The sequence below is a fragment of the Pristiophorus japonicus genome, chromosome 3 (genome assembly GCF_044704955.1).
Source record: "Pristiophorus japonicus isolate sPriJap1 chromosome 3, sPriJap1.hap1, whole genome shotgun sequence".
Lineage (NCBI taxonomy): Eukaryota > Metazoa > Chordata > Chondrichthyes > Pristiophoridae > Pristiophorus > Pristiophorus japonicus.
In genome coordinates, this window is record NC_091979.1 from 200,459,653 (window position 1) to 200,477,069 (window position 17,417).

Here is a 17,417-nt window from a genome sequence, read left to right on the forward strand (position 1 = left end):
GCTCTTTCTGGAACGACGCAAATCATGAACGTTACACGTTTCGAACTTATTTTCCTCCCTCTCGTCGTAAATACTAGCAATTATCTTTAAAACCATCAAATAAACACATCAAAACGGTTCAACATAAAATCGTTATGTTCGGAAAAACCCGTATGCGGCTTCGGTAATTTTCGTGAGTTTCCGAACCCGGACCGATCTACTTTAATGTTCAATTTATCAGAGCTCGCTGTTTAAAGAATCGCATTATTAAAAAGCGTGTACTGATCTTTATTTTTAAGTGGAGTTTTATTTTATTGGAGCGCCACGCGAGGGCCTCGGTCGATGGCGGGGTCAACCGGGCCATTTCCGGCGTGCCATATAAAGGCGGCACGCGAAATTTCCGGTCTCTTTTAACGGCTGCCGCGCGTGTAGTTGCTGTGGAGTCTCAAGGTTGCGCTCGCTCGCAAACCCGCCGCCATCCCCAATCAATCAATCAATCAATCAATCCATCCACCGCCATGGGGTTCGGGGACTTGAAATCCGCCTCCGGCCTGAAGCTGCTCAACGACTTCCTGGCGGACAGGAGCTACATCGAGGGGTGGGTAAGGTGGGACGAGGGGGCCGGGTGGTGTCTGCGGGGCCTTGGCCGAGTGAGCGAAAGGCAGAGGCCGAGGCATAGGGCGGCGAGAAACTCATTAAAGCGGATAGCGTTATTTTCCGTCTTGATATGCGTTCTCTCTTCAACGCCGCCCCAACTCTCTCCCCTCCTCTTTTCCCCCCCGGCCCCCGGGCTCTCCTCCCCTCCCCCACTCTGGCTCCCCCGGTCCCGATCCCATCTTCTGCCCTCCTGTCTTTCCTATCAGGGAACAAACTTTTATATGGTTGATAATTGCCTTTGTCTTTTTTTTTAATTGCTTTTATTTGATTAAAGGTATGTTCCATCACAAGCTGACATCGCTGTGTTTGAAGCTCTTGGTACTCCACCTTCGGCTGCCTTCTTCCATGCACTTCGGTGGTACAATCACATCCGGTCCTATGAAAGCACAAAGTCTAGGTATGATGTACTTGATGTGAACTGTACATATTTGCGGATACAAGAAAGGTTAATTTTATATGGTACTTTATTGTGACTTGAAGTACTTCTCATACTAGTGAATAACCTTCAAATAGTGACTATTATAGGCATTTTGACGGTGAGTTTATTATGAAGACTGCAAAGCTATAGATGACTATTTTGAATATTGAGGTATATTACCCAGGAGAATGCTGTTGTTCAAATAGCCTAAGGATATTTATCATTCATACAAAGAGGTCGGTGTGGTCAGTTTAACAGTTCATCCAACGGATATCACCTGAAACAATTTATTATTCCCTCACTGGTTCAAGCCTAGATTATTTGGTTAAATTCTGGAATGGGAGTTATTAAAAGCTGAGTGCTTCAGGTTCATCATGGGACATAGAAACATAGAAAAGAGGTGCAAGAGTAGGCCATTCAGCCCTTTGAGCCTGCACCACTATTCAATATGATCATGCAACTTCAGTATCCCATTCCTGCTTTCTCTCCATACCCCTTGATCCCTTTAGCCGTAAGGGCCACATCTAACTCCATTTTGAAAATATCCAATGAATTGGCCTCAACAACTTTGTGGTAGAGAATTCCACAGGTTTGCAATTCTCTGAGTGAAGAAGTTTCTCCTCATTTCGGTTCTAAATGGCTTACCCCTTATCCTTCAACTGTGACCCCTGGTTCTGGACTTCCCCAACATCAGGAGCATTCTTCCTGCATTGAACATGTCCAATCCCATCAGAATTTTGTGTTTCTATGAGATCCCCTCATTCTTTTAAATTCCAGTGAATATAAGCCTAGTTGATCCAGTCTTTCTTCATATGTCAGTCCTGCCATCCTGGGAATCAGTCTGGTGAACCTTCGCTGCACTCCCTCAAATAGCAAGAATGTCCTTCCTCAGATTAGGAGACCAAAACTACACAATATTCAAGGTGTGGCCTCACCAAGGCCCTGCATAACTGCAGTAAGACCTCCCTGCTCCTGTACTCAATTCCTCTCACTATGAAGGCCAACATGCCATTTTCTGTCTTCACTGCCTGCTGTACCTGCATGCCAACTTTTAATGACTGATGTACTATTGCACCCCTCCTTTTCCTAATCTGTCACCATTCAGATAATCTGCCTTTCTATTTTTGCCACCAAGGATAACCTCACATTTATCTACATTATACTGCATCTGCCATGCATTTGCTCACTCACCTAAACCTGTCCAAGTCATCCTGCATCCTCCTGACAGCGCACACTGCCACCCAGCTTGGTGTCATCTGCAAACTTAGAGATTCCTTTGTCCAAATCATTAATGTATATTGTAAATAGCTGGGGTCCCAGCACTGGACCTTGTTGTACCCCACTAGTCACTGCCTGCCATTCTGAAAAGAACCTGTTTATTCCTACTCTTTGCTTCCTGTCTTCCAATCAGTTCTCTCTCCATGTCAATACATTACCCCCAAAACCATGTGCTTTAATTTTGCACACTAATCTCTTGTGTGGGACCTTGTCAAAAGCCTTTTTAAAGTCCAAATACACCACATCCACTGGTTCTCCCTTGTCCACTCTAGTAGTTACATTTTCAAAAAATTCTAGAAGATTTGTCAAGCATGATTTCACTTTCATAAATCCATGCTGACTTGGACTGATCCTGTCATTACTTTCCAAATGCGCTGCTATTACATACTTTATTCCAACATTTTCCCCACTACTGATGTCAGGTTAACTGGTCTATAATGCCCTGTTATTTTTCTCTCCCTCCTTTTTTAAAAAGTGTTGTTACATTAGCTACCCTCCAATCCATAGGAACTGATCCAGAGTCTACAGAATGTTGGAAAATGACCACCAATCCATCCACTATTTCTAGAGTCACTTTCTTAAGTACTCTGGGATGCAGACTATCAGGCCCTGGGGATTTATCGGCCTTCAATCCCATCAATTTCCCTAACACAATTTCCTGACTAATAAGGATTTCCTTCAGTTCCTCCTTCTCGCTAGACCCTCGGTCCCCTAGTATTTCCGGAAGGTTATTTGTGTTTTCCTTAGTGAAGATAGAACCAAAGTATTTGTTCAATTGGTCTGCCATTTCCTTGTTCCCCATTATAAATTCACCTGATTCTGACTGCAAGAAACCTACATTTGTCTTCACTAATCTTTTTCTTTTCACATATCTATAGAAGCTTTTGCAGTCAGTTTTTATGTTCCCTGCAAGCTTGCACTCATACTCTATTTCCCCCCTCCTAATTAAACCCTTTGTCCTCCTCTGCTGAATTCTAAATTTCTCCCAATCCTCAGGTTTGCTGCTTTTTCTGGTCAATTTATATGCCTCTTCCTTGGATTTATCCGTAATTTCCCTTGTTCGCCACGGTTGAGCCACCTTCCATGTTTTATTTTTACGCCAGAAAGGGATGTACAATTGTTGAAGTTCATCCCTGTGATCTTTAAATGCCTGCCATTGCCTATCCACCGTCAACCCTTTAAGAATCATTCGCCAATCCATCCTAGCCAATTCATATCTATACCATCGAAGTTTGCTTTCTTTACGTTCAGGACCCTAGTCTGAGTTAACAGTGTACTTTGTATGGCCTTGATTCTTTAACTCTTATTAGTTGTCCAGCCAAGTTTCATAGTTGGTGGGAAGCACTGTTTAGAGAATGCATATTAGAGATTTATTTCAAGACTGCACTCCTACCCTGCACAAACTTGAATGTTACTTGACTTTAACGGACAATGTGTGACCCGGGCTCTCTGTTGAGGATGTCACTTCAGTTGATCTAAAAGGAGGACAACCCACCTGTGCTGCTTTGAGATGGATTAGATTTCGATAGAATAAAAAACTGAACACATTTTAAGATTGTAAGAGAAGTTTCATAGAACTTTGGAACTGTTCATTCAGGCTGATGTTGATTTCCTTTTTATTGGTCATCTCACTAGTGTGAATAGATAATGTAGATGATAACTCCTGACTTCCAATTAGTTGTAACTTGATAAAATCTTGCAAACCAGACCATTCACAACCATGCCGTCCAATTTAACCGTGAGATGAGCTTCCAACCACATCTGCTCTGTCACCATGACTCTACTGCCATCTCCATAACATTGCCTGTATGTTCCTGCCTCGGCTCCTCTACTGCTGAAACACTCATCCATACTGTTGTTACATATAGGCTTGATTATTTCAATGCTCTCCTGGCAGGTCTCCTATAAACTTGAACTCCTATAAAGCTCATTCTGCCATTCCCATTTACACCTCTTCTGGACTCATCTTTTGTTTCTTTACTTATCCCATTTCCTTTTGCTTTGTATAATCTTACCTTTTTTCATTTCATCACTCCTGCCTTCCACCCTGTCACACACTTTCCATTTTGTGCTTTCCTCCCCTCCCCCCATTCCCTACACTTGCTTAAAATCTTACATCTCTAACTACTTCCAGTTCTAATGAAAGGTCATCGACTTGAAACGTTAACTGTTCCTCTCTCCACAGATGCTGCCTGATCATCTGAGTATTTCCAGCGTTTTCTGATTTTATTTCTTAGAAAACTGCTTGCACCAAGTCCTGCTCACTCATCACCCCTGTGCTCGCTGATCTATATTAGCTACCAGTCTGGCAATGCTGCGGTCTTAAAATTCTCATCCTTGTTTTCAAATCCCTTGACTGCCTTGTCCAGCCCCATCACCGTAACCTCCTCCAGCCCTTCAACACTCAGGGATCTCTGCCCTCCTCCAATTCTGGCCTTTGGCTGCCTGGGCCCTAATCTCTGGAATTTCCCCCCTGAACTATTCTGAGTGCCTCCTCCTTTTTAAAACACTCCTTTAAAACCTTCTGAGACCCAAGTTTTTGGTCACCTGTCCTAATGACTCCTAATATGGCTTGATGTCAAACTTTATTTGATAACACACCTGTGAAGCACCTTGTGATGTTTTACAAAGGTGCTATATAAATAAAATGTTTTTGGTCAAATACAGCTGTTTGTGCCCTCTAATTGTAGAGCATGCTTGCTGTACTCTAAACCTTCAATGTGCACTCATCCCTTCTGGCATATGACCAAAGCCAACTTTATGCAGTTTTCACAGCAATATGGAAGGAATTTGGTTCTGAAAAGGCTGTTAAATATTACTAGAATCCCTTAAGAACAAAAGTTATTCATCACTGCAAATCAGTGGCCCCAGTTATCAAAAAGACCCAGTACTCTGGTCTGAGCTCGGCATTGCAAAACCATGGACATGTACTCCACTTTTATAGCTGTGACTTCAACATACTATTTCTTTCCAAATGCCTTTCCATTGAAAGTGGAGGGCCTACTGTTAGTCCAAAGTCTCTCTGTACTAGCTATTTAATTTGTGGGTTGCTTGCAATACACTAGAAATGTGCACTATTAAAGTGGCAGCAACCTTTTTGCCTTGGGATCTATATTAAAGTAAATTTCCAAAAATATTCTCGAGACAATTCTAACTTATTGCCCTTTTAAAAGTCTTTTGCTGCCCTGCTGCAAATCACTTATCCCATAAAGAAAGACTTGCCAGTATACAACACCTTCCACAAACTCAGGACACCCAAAACACTTTACAATGAATAAAGTACCTTTGATGTGTGGTCACTGTTATAATGTAGGAAAAAATTGAGCTGAACTGTTGATCGTGAAGGAAAATTAGATGGTGATTTGTGGGGGGAGGGGGCTGAGATTTTCTATCGCAAATAATTTTATCAATTTTGTAGATTTGGCGACGGAGTTAGATGTCGTCTTGCATTAATTTTGGGAAACATTGGAACTGGATGTGGTGAGATTGCAAAAGCTGAATTACTGGCGATTTAGATTATGGTGTAAATCCAAACCAGAATGTTTTAGCCCCAATTCTGGTGTCTGCCTAATTCTTGATTGCAATTCTGACCTTTAACCTCTGACAGCCTTCCAGGTGTTAAGCAGCCTCTTGGTAAATATGGGCCACAAAACGTAGCAGATACAACACCAACAAAAGCAGTGGCAGACGATGACGATGACATTGATCTATTTGGATCTGATGATGATGAGGTGGGTTCTGTGCCAACAGATTTACCAGAGCTGGACCTGTGCTATCATGTGACAGCATCCCTCCAAGCCTGAAAATGTTACCCATACTTTTGTTATATGAAGTAGTGTGAATATTTTAGATACCCTATCTTAATATTTTTAAATGCCAGTGCTCTTAAGTTAATACATTGGTCAGAGTGTAGCATTGGATGGATTCACACCTTTATTATACTTCAAACCGTAAACCTCAAACTCTACTATTAAAATGTATTAATCTCTCTGAGTAACAGTATGATGTGAAACTAAGTATCTCCAACTGGCAATTCCAAAACTGTTGTCGCAAAATTTTACTTAGAATTTGTAGGTTCACTTACAAAATTGAAGCTATTGAGTACATGTAGAAGATCCAGGTTTGTGTCTGATCTCTCAGGATAGTGAAGGCTGGCTGATCATTAGAATTGGCAGAGGCTTGAAAATATGTCTGGGGTGAAGAGACAAATCATAATCCCTTAAATAGGTTGTCATGTTCATCCTGCCAAATTAATTTTGGCTTGTTTGTGATTTCCTAGTATCTGAGACTGGTTTTCATGATGATTCTAATTCACCATCTTTCGGCTGAATTCATGATTATACTGTAAACTATCTGACAAAACCAGTCAAATTTCCTTGTATGTTGAAGTTCCATTATGAATATCATTGACTATTTATATCTATCTCTTACAGGAAAGTGCAGAGGCTCAGAGGATCAAGGAAGAACGTCTAGCTCAATATGAAGCTAAAAAATCCAAGAGTATGTAATAATTTAGTATAACATGGTCTGGAGTCAACATAGAAATTTACAGTGCAGGAGGCGGCCATTCCGGCCCATCGTGTTCGTGCCGGCCGACAGAGCCACATGGCCCTTGGTCAGCAGCCCTATACCTATGAACAATGACAGAAAAGCAAAGAGCACCCAGCCCAACCAATCCACCTCGCTGCAACTGCAACACCTGTTAGACTAAAACATTCTACACTCCACCCCAACCGGAGCCATGATCTACTGGGAGAGGCAAAAACCAGATTAAAAACCCAGGCCAATTTAGGGAGAAAAAATCTGGGAAAATTCCTCTCCGACCCATCTAGGCGATCGAAACTAGTCCAGGAGTTCACCCCGGCTGTATTCTATTTCCTGCAATACTTGCCGTTATTTCTGCTCCGTCCAACAAAAGGTCATTCAGTCTAATCCCAATTACCAGCTCTAGGTCCGTAACCCTGCAGGTTGCTGCACTTTTAAGTGCTCATCCAACCAACTCTTTAAAAAGTGGTGAGGGTTTCTGTATTCACCACTCCTCCAGGCAGCAAATTCCAGATCCCCACAACCTTCTATGTAAAGAAGCCCCCCTCAAATCCTCTCTAAACCTTCCACTAACAACCTTAAAACAATGCCCCCTCATAACAGACACCTCCAACAATGGAAATAGACCCATATCTACTATTTCCAGGCCCCTCAATATTTTGTACATCTCAATGAAGTCTCCTCTCAACCTCTGTTCCAATGAGAACAAACCCAGCCTATCCAATCTGTCCTCATAACTAAAATTCTCCATTCCAGGCAGCATCCTAGTAAAACTCCTTTGCACCCTCTAGTGCAATCATGTCCTTCCTATAATACAGTGACCAGAACTGCACGCAATACTCCAGCTGTGGCCTAACCAATGTATTATACAATTTAAGCATAACCTCCCTGCTCTTGTATTCTGTGCCTCGGCCAATAAAGGCAAGCATTCCGTATGCCTTCTTAACCACCTTATCAACTTGGCCTGCTACTTTCAGGGATTTGTGGACAAGCACTCCAAGGTCTCTTTGTTCATCTATACTATTAAGTGGCCTACTGCTTAATGTGTATACCCTTTCCTTATTGGCCCCCTCAAAGTGCATCACCTCATACTTCTCTGAATTAAATTCCATTTGCCACTGCTCTGCCCGCTTGACCAGTAGATTGATATCCTCCTGCAGCCCATGAGTTTTCTCCATTATCAGCCACACAGCCAATTTTAGTGTCGTCCGCAACCACCTTAATCATACTCCCTATATTCAAATCTAAATCGTTGATATATACCACAAAAAGCAAGAGTCCCAGTACTGAGCCCTGTGGAACCCCACTGGAAACATTCTTCCAGTCACACAAACATCCATCAACCATTACCCTTTGTTTCCTTCCTCCAAGCTGATTTTGGATCCAACTTGACACTTTGCCCTGTATCCTATGGGCTTTAACCTTCATGACCAGTCTACCATGTGGGATCTTATCAAAAGTTTTGCTAAAGTACATATATACTACATCGTATGCACTACCCTCATCGACCCTCATGGTTACCTCTTCAAAAAATTCAATCAAGTTAGTCAGACATCATCTTCCCTTAACAAATCTGTGCTGACTGTCCCTAATTAATCCTGGTCTTTCCAAATGTAAATTTATCCTGTCTTTCAGGTTTTTTCCCCAATAATTTTCCCACCATCGGAGGTTAGGCTGACAGGCCTGTAATTACTTGGCCTATCTCTTTCTCCCTTCTTAAACAAAGATACTACATTAGCAGTCCTCCAATCCTCCAGCACCATGCCTAGATCCAAAGAGGACTGGAAATTGACGGTCAGGGCCCCTGCTATTTCATCTTACTTCACTTAACAGCCTGGGATGCATTTCATCTGCGCCTGGGGACTTGGCTATTTTCAAAACTGCTAAACCCCTTAATACTTCCCCTCACACATTTATTTCATCCAGAATATCACACTCTTCCTCGATTGCAGTATTTGCATTGCTCCTTTCTTTTGTGAAAACAGTTGCAAAGAATTTAAGAACTCTCCCAACATCTGCCTCCACACAAAGAATACCCTCATGGTCTCTAATAGCCCTACCCTTTCTTTAGTTACCCTCTTCATATATTTATAGAACATCTTGGGGTTTTCCTTAATTTTACTGGCCAAGAATTTCTCATGCTCACTTAGCATTCCTAATATCCTTTTTAATTTTGCCTTGTAACTTTCTATATTCCTCTAAAGATTCTATAGTATTTAGCTGTTGATATATGACATAAGCGTCGCTTTTTTCTTAATCCTCCCCTGTAAATCCCTAGACATCCAGGGGGCTCGAATTATTTTTCTCAACCTTTTTCTTTTAAGGGCATATGTTTTGGCTTGAGCCTTCCGGATTTCCTCATTTAAATGCCTCCCACTGTTCCGACACTGATTTACCAACAAGTAGCTGTTTCCAGTCCACCATGGCCAAATCACTCCTTAACTTAGCAAAATTAGCTTTTCCCCAATTCAGAACTTTTATTGCAGGCCACTTCTTGTCCTTATCTATAACATGACGGAATTATGGTTACTGGCACCCAAGTGCTCTCCTACTATAATACCCCTTCAACCTGTCCAGCTTCATTCCCCAAAACTAAATCCAAGACCTCCCCCTCTCATGTTGGGCTTGCTACATACTGACTTAAAAAAAAGTTCTCTTGAATGCATTTCAAGAATTATGCATCCTCTATCCCTTCACACTATTTACCCCAATCAATATTTGGATAGTTAAAAACCCCTACTATTACTTCCCTATGGTTTTTGGACTTCACAGCAATTTGGCTACATATTTGGTCCTCTATCTCCCTCCCACTGTTTGTTTGGGAGTCTATAATACATGGCCAGCAGTGTGATTGCCCTTTTTTTAATTTTTCAATTCGACCCATATGGCCTCATTTGATGATCCCTCTAACATAACATATCCCTCCTCGCCGCTGTAATATTTTCTTTAATCAGTACTGCAACCCCCCCTCCCTACATTTTTTACCCCCCCCTCTCTTGTCTAAAAGTCCTGTAGCCAGGAATATTGATCTGCCAAACCTGCCCCTCTTTCAGCTATGTTTCTGTAATGGCTATAATGTCATACTCCCAAGTGTCTACCTGTGCTCTTAGCTCATCTGCTTTATTCGCTATACTCAAGAATGCTTAATTTTTATAAACTAAAAGATGACTACTTTGAAAAGGCTCCCTAACTGGTTGTAGTATGGGGTCTTGCATCATGCCTCACTGCTGGTGTTAAATGTATAAATTACCAGCATTGTGCTAATACTGTGGCAGATATGATTATCACAATATATGTCTTGTTCTTCAGATCCTTTGCTCAGAAATCCACATAGATACACTCCCATAGAGCAAAACCCTCAAGTTCAGATAGCTGTGTGGGTTGGCAGCAGCCAAGACTTGGACACCCAAGTGTGTGGGGTAATACAAGAGTTAAATAGTTAAAATAGCACAGCTAAGCAGAATGAATGAGTCCATTGGTCTGCAGAGTGGGAGGAATCTGAGCTTCCTGTGATAGTCTGCCACTCCAGGGCCCATTGACTACTCGCCAGTTTAATTCAAGTACTGGTTACTGAGCATGCCACGGAGGGTTAATACTAAAGCAGAATTGTTAATGCTGAAGGAAACGCTGCTCTAAGTTCGACTTTTCCCTTTTGTTAACTGAGTTTCAACTCCGTTGCAACTGACTGTTTAGCACAATGGTCAAAGATTACAGTGACTGCAAAACCTTCTTGCAGCCACGCTAGGTATTTCCCCACTAGTATTTCAGTAAAGCATTTTGGGCATGTGAAATGCTATTGTCTATTTGAACTGAAAACATCCAATGGTACAATTAGGGTGTTGATTTTGTCCATGCAGATGTTTTGAGAGTTTAAGCGCAGGTGAAGTGTTGGTGCCAGAAGTGTGATTTTTAACGTTTAAAGAAGCATTTTGGCTTAATTTTTAAGTTATTGCTATACTGAAGATGCCCAGTAACTTGCACCGTTAAGTGGATTTATACTCTGATAGCTGTACAATGAAAAACTTGGAGCTTGGTTTTAATGATGATTCCAATTCACCATCTTTCGACTGAATCAATGATGTGAATTCATCTAATCTGACAAAACCAATCTGTTTTAATGTGCTGGGCAAAATTGGGAGAGTTTTTAAAAACAGTATTGTTCGAGTTTGTAGATATTGGAAATGTAAATTAAATTATGTCTTACTATGTAAATAGTGTATTTGTTTTTGCAATATGTGTGACTACTTTGTATGCCTAGACTATTCAAATTCAATTTGCACTTCTATTAATTTAAAGCATTTTAAATGGCAGTTTTTATTTTTAAATGGCAGTTTTGATTCTCAAATGTAAATATATCTGGGATTCAGATTTTGAAGTAACTGCATGGAGTAGTTGAAGTGAATTGCATAAGATGCCTTTTAAAAGGAAACTAGATCAGTACATGGCATAGAAAGGAATAGAAGGGTATATAGGGTTAGATGAAGTAGGGTGGGTGGAGGCTTGTGTGGAGCATAAAGACTGGCCTAGACTATTTGGGTCAAATGGCCTAATTCTGTCCAGTAAATTCTATGCATAACTGTACTTGTGTATGTACTTGGAAGTGAGTCCTTGCAATTAATTACCACATTTAATTTGTGATATTTGCTTTTAGAGCCAGCACTCATTGCTAAATCATCTATTTTGCTGGATGTGAAACCATGGGATGATGAAACTGACATGTCCAAACTGGAAGAATGTGTACGTTCAGTGTTAATGGATGGCTTAGTTTGGGGTTCCTGTGAGTATAATTTGATTTGCACTTCACAGCAACATTGCAAATAGACACAGTCTCTTGTGTTGCTATTGTATTATGTGAGACCTGCACTAATGTTGGCAGATTCGTGAAGCTTGGGACTTGTTGGGCCAGCTTTTGGCAAGATCCATTTTTAGTGGGTCTTTTAGGCTGCCAGTTTTGGCAAATCCAAGTATTTCTATATTTGGCTTCCAGCTGGTTGTTTGACCTGCATTATAGGTGTTGTCAGTTCCTGCACATCATAAAGTCCCCTTCTGATTGCAAGTTGAAGCTGTCCACAAGGTTTGCACCCTTCCATTGCCAGGTCTCCTTGATTATCCTACAGTTTAAAGCAGAGACATTGACTATGCTTGGATAATGTGCAATTAGTTCCTAGCAAAATTTCATTGACATTTCTATCCATTTTGGTGGATTTTCACATGGGTGATTCTAGCTGCATGTAGATTAATACGATTTCTTTCAAACCAAGTCTTTAGGTTGGATTTTAATATTCCATATCCATGTATTATAATGGGCTTAGTTCATGTCTTTCATTACAATATAAATAGGATGGAACTTGTAAATTATGGTGAAATATCCTGGAAATAGATGCATGATTCAGGACAACTGAATTCTTCCAGCCTCATGTACAGTTTCTTGATGGACAAGTAACAAAGCTGTACACAAGCTGGAAAGCTGGCTGCCTTTCAGTATTTATGCTGAGGGCTGTCATTTGTTTAAATTCCTGAACTGCAGTTTCTGACGAGAAATAGTTGCATATGGAAATGTAGTTGATAGACAATCCATGAACATGCAGGAAGGCAGGCTTTGTTTTCTTCTAGATTGCTCAGATTTTCTACATCTCATTGTTGCCTTGGTTTTCATAGCTGGAGGTGGGATTGATTTTACTTCCAGATTACAAAATAAACTGACAGGAAAGGGCTAATTTTCATGCATTTGTGGTAAAACCATTGCCTTTGAGAGTTGGCTTCTCTGCTGTCAGTTGGGTTAAATCTGATATGGGAGGGTTTTTGTTTTGAATATCTTTTTCTTCAGCTTGTCTGTTTCATTACAGCCAAGCTAGTTCCAGTGGGCTATGGCATCAGGAAGCTACAGATTCAGTGTGTGGTTGAAGATAACAAGGTAAGAATGTGGTTTCAGTCACTGGTTAGTGAACGCATTTCTCCTGATAATTTCAACTGAGTGCTACTAGTTTCTTTACCTGAAGTAGACGTAGTTTCATTACTAAAACTCTTGGCTACTGCTAATACTTGTAAGTCTGTACTAAAAATATTGTGTGCATGTATGCAATTTTTTTAAAGCTTGCTTTACTGCATTTTGCTAATGGATTGTTGGCAATTGAGAAAACACTTGGAGTGCTAAACTGATATTGCAGAAAATATTAGGCATCTGATCAGTTTGTCATTCATCGAAGTGCCCATTATTTCTTTGAGTAGCCAAGTCTTCCAGAGGTCTTTATGGGCATTCTTAAAACCTGTTTTCCCAATTTCCCTTGGCATTACTGGCTTTCTGGATTTTCAAGCATTTAGTGGTTCAAAAAGACATTTTGTCAACTGCTCTTTTGGAATATTGAACCCGAATCATGTATGAGTGAAGGTGGCCTATTTAAGAATGAAATGCTTCTGTAAATTCAGTTTTGGGCTGTTCCTCGGAAGCTTCAAGGCAATTGGGAGAATTAAGTGACCGTGTTTTCCTTTCAATGTGATTTTTGGAGATGGCAGTTACAGGTATTTCTGATTTGCTGCTGAATTGGGTAGGCTTGAATAAAATGTTATGTAGGCAACCTCCAAGTCGATGTTAAATTTCAGTGCTTGAGGCACCTTTCTCAAGTATTGCATGTGTAATTTATTTTTCTTTTCCCTTAAAGCCTTTTTTCAGTTTTCCTTATGTTCTGTCCAGTAAGGCAGTATATTTGGGGCTGTGTCAGATGTGGATGCTGAAATTGGTGTATGGCTTGGATCAGATTCCATAGTGCTGTTCCAACTGCTGAGATTGCACGTGCTTGTCATCAGGAACCTGTTTATAACATGGATGTAGTGCTCTATGAAGCAATATGCTCCAAAATGAAAACACCTGTTTTGGTGGTTCTAGTGCATACGTTTACTCAAAGCAAGACTTAAGCCATCAAGATGAGTTGGATATGTATGTGGTGGTGTGTAAATGGTAACATTCCCATCAAGTCTGGGAAGCTGAATCTGATGGCTGTAGCCTCCATATTGTCATACCTGTGTAATGTGCTAATTACAAATCAATGCCAGAATTGTTTGTGATTTCCCAGTGTCCTTAAGGTCTGGGGAAGAAATTGGAGGTGCAGAATTGGGAGTGGGTACATGTTTCAAAATAGATTTTTTGTTTTTTAAAAAAAGGTTCATTTATCTTCTTTTTGAAGATACATTGTGGTGCCTACAATTATCCATGAGTTGCTGCTCCTTATTGAGTTGGACTTTCTGAATTTCTTGCCTACAAATTGGTAGATAGGATCACTTGCCTGTTGTATTTTCTAGTATGATAGTGGTGCACAAGTATGAAACTGGATTCCAAATGACACTTCGATTGTTGTCTAGAATGAAAATCAATGGGAGGGGGAAGGGTCAACAAATTGGTTAAGATGTTAAATAATATTTCCTGTTTGAATTCATTGTGAAGAATTAGCTGTTTACCACAATTCTCATCAGTGGATAATCTAATTTTCCTATTGCTTACACAAATATTTGTTATTGCTTGTGCTCTGAATCCCAAACCTGGACATTGTGAACTCTCATTGCAGTTTACATCTTAGAATATTCTAATTGAATATTTCTTTTCAGGTGGGAACAGATTTGCTGGAAGAAGCTATCACTGCATTTGAAGATTACGTGCAGTCTGTTGATGTGGCAGCCTTCAACAAAGTGTAAAACAGCAACTAATGAACACTTAATAAAATTTGATGTGCAGAACTTGATCTGGTCATTGTCTTCTTGAGGTGGGTTTTGTGGGACTGAACTCCAGATGACCAAGGAAGCTGATCAGGAGATCAAAGAAGTCTGCTGTGGAGTTTTTTTTGCACTGATTGGGTCCTCTGGACTTTACATTTGTAGCAAAAATGTTGTTGTAAAGTTGCACATCATGTTGGGGTCTCCATTCATACTGCACAAGGTGCATGAAGGTGTGACCGTTTCCAGAATTGGTTATTTACATGGTTTGTGAAAAGAGATGGAATTGAGTGTTTTCCTTCCTGTCGAACCTCAAACTGCAGCACAATTTTGACACTGCAATTTTATTCCTATAGTGTGGTTTCAACTGTACAATAAACAGCAGCTGTTAATTTCATTTGGAGACTTTGATCAAGTTCAGTGTGTCTGTTCTCTCATTCATGATGCACAAGATGTTCAGGGCAATCTCTGATGTGGAGATTCTTTTTAAAGCTAGAAATAGTCTCTGCCAGTAAACCAAAATGGTCTAAACTGTTGGGTTGAAAATTTGAACTGCTTATTGGTATGAAAGGCAAAGTTTTGTATGGATGTAAACTAATTCTGTGCTGTTACTACAACAGACTGATCTGGTCTGGAATAGATACTTTTCTACATCAGGAATTGAAGATTTTTTATTGCAACTCTGATCCCTCTTCAGAATTATATCACATTTTATTAGCTTTAAATCAATGATGAAATTGGCATCAGGCAATCAGCTGTAGATGAAATCTTTGGAATGAAGGGGGTTTCCCCAACATTTTTGTATTAAAATTAAATGTAATGGTAAACCATTAGCGAAATACGGCACTGATTTGAAGTGGGAACTTTTCAGAACTTGCATTTATATCATGCTTTTTAATATCCTTGGGATATTCCATTGCACTTTAGACTTCAAATGTAATTAATTGAGCTGAAGTCAACGGAGTGGTTTAGATTAAAGCAGCTGCTACAATATACAGAGCAAAATCCCACAGCAAGTGAGATAATTGACCAGCCAAACTGTTGGGTGTTGATTTGAGGAATACATATCGGCCAGCACAATGAGCTTCCTGCTATTCGCATAGTGCTGTGGGGTAGCTATTCGCATAGTGCTGTGAAGTATTTTACGTCCACCTTGATTTAATGTTGCATCCGAGAGGGAACCCGGGGTTTGACTATTCTGGTAAAGTGGTGCTGTGGGTCAAGCTGATGCAGTACTGAAGTCGAATATGACAGAACTGGTTTCACTTGCAAACGTGTGGTTGCTTCTGCTCTTGGTACAGTGTGTTCCATTAACCCAAATTTTTCTGGTATATGGGATAATTTAGTTTGGGGCAAGTGTGCAGTTTTGCCTCCTTATCCGAGGAAAGATGTCCTTGCCTTAGGTGGTGCAACGCAGGTTCACTAGATTGATTCCTGGGATGAGAATTGTCCCACTGAGTAAATTGGGCCTATACTCGAGTTTAGAAGAATGAGGCAATCTGACGCACAAGATTCTGAGGGGTTTGATGGGATAGATGCTGAGGTTGCTTTCCCTAGTTGGAGAGTATAACTAGGGGGCATAGTCTCAGGATAAGGGGTTGGCCACTTAAGACTGATGAGGAATTTCTTCACTCAGGCTTGTGAATCTTTGGAATCCTCTGCCCCAGGTTTGAAGGGCTGTATGGCCTACTCCTGGTCCTAATTATGTTAAGTGCAGATGAATCCAAAGATAATGCATCTGGGTGGGGCCAAGTAGATTTGCCAACATTACCATCCTGCTATTTGTTTTATGGAATTGTAGTGAAATATTGGTTGGTGTTGGAATGGTGCACGTAGCATTCTTTTGGCTGGGGCAGTTGTTGGGAATAGTACAATCTACTTCAATGTTCCTGGACTTGGTATGGAAATGAGGAATGGCTAAGATGCTTGAGGGCTACCCATCAGCTCTGGAACTACTCACCAGCATGAGTCTTTACTTTTAGGAAAATAAGTCACATAATTGGACCATTAAAAAGCTAGCTAGTTTAACTGTCAGAATATGTTGCATTCTCCTATACTCTTGACCAGAGGTTCCCAAATGTTGCTCATTTTCCACTCATGCACATATTTGGAGATTTGTAACCCTGCTTTCTGAAAGTATTTTTGTATAGAACAAGAAATTTTATTTTCTAGGCTAGCTTATTGCTGAAGACAGAAATTAACATAAAAAGCACAGTACCACTAAATTAACTTGACCAATAAGAGTATTTGATGACTTGCTGTTTGTGAGCAGGATAAGCCTGTTAAGTTTGTGCAATATGGGCCCAGAAATCCTGGTTGGCTGCTTCCCATGGGCGATCAGGTTTTAAAAAAAAACCTGAAGCTGCTGCACCCATGTGACTTCCTGGTCCTGAGTCCTCCACTGACTACGTGCATGTCAGGACGTAAGCAGGGCTGGAGCTGCAGTCACATGGCTCTGGGCAGCCAATAGGGTAAAGTATGTTCCCATAACAGGAATTCAGTAAACTGGAGTTCCCATTATTATGAATGAGAACCCTCTCGCCCCCCCACCTCCCTTGAACGCATTAATAAATACACTACATATTTAACATTAAATTCGTTATTTATATACTTAAACAAGTTCCTGATTTTTAAAGTTTTTTAAGTTGTGCTTTAAAATAAATTTAATGTAGTGGGCAGGGTTTTTAAACAATTTTTATAATTTTATTTATTTTTCAAGTGTTTCAAAACTCAACACCTGTAAAAGTAGGCTATGCGCCTGCTTTTATCAGGCACAAGAGTTTTCAGGACATTTGCTGGGAAAAATGTGGGTAAATACCGCAATCTTGCCCATGCA

General features: G+C 40.6%; 1 protein-coding gene across 1 annotated transcript; it reads left to right on the forward strand.

Moving 5' to 3' along the window:
• Positions 1-378: 378 nt before the first annotated feature.
• On the forward strand, positions 379-14,605 carry eef1b2 (eukaryotic translation elongation factor 1 beta 2). The gene is made up of 7 exons (XM_070876203.1): positions 379-577; positions 911-1,033; positions 5,940-6,063; positions 6,766-6,832; positions 11,529-11,654; positions 12,724-12,791; positions 14,477-14,605. Exons 1-7 carry the CDS (start codon positions 498-500, stop codon positions 14,561-14,563), a joined length of 675 nt encoding a protein of 224 aa, XP_070732304.1. The 5' UTR covers positions 379-497; the 3' UTR covers positions 14,564-14,605.
• The last annotated feature ends 2,812 nt before the right edge of the window (positions 14,606-17,417 follow it).

Excerpts from the sequence above, each read along its gene's own strand:
- eef1b2 (XM_070876203.1), top strand. The coding sequence starts at position 498 with ATGGGGTTCGGGGACTTGAAATCCGCCTCCGGCCTGAAGCTGCTCAAC. Across the intron at positions 11,655-12,723 it reads TGGCTTAGTTTGGGGTTCCT|CCAAGCTAGTTCCAGTGGGC; the intron begins GTGAGTATAATT and ends GTTTCATTACAG. Across the intron at positions 12,792-14,476 it reads GTGTGGTTGAAGATAACAAG|GTGGGAACAGATTTGCTGGA; the intron begins GTAAGAATGTGG and ends ATTTCTTTTCAG.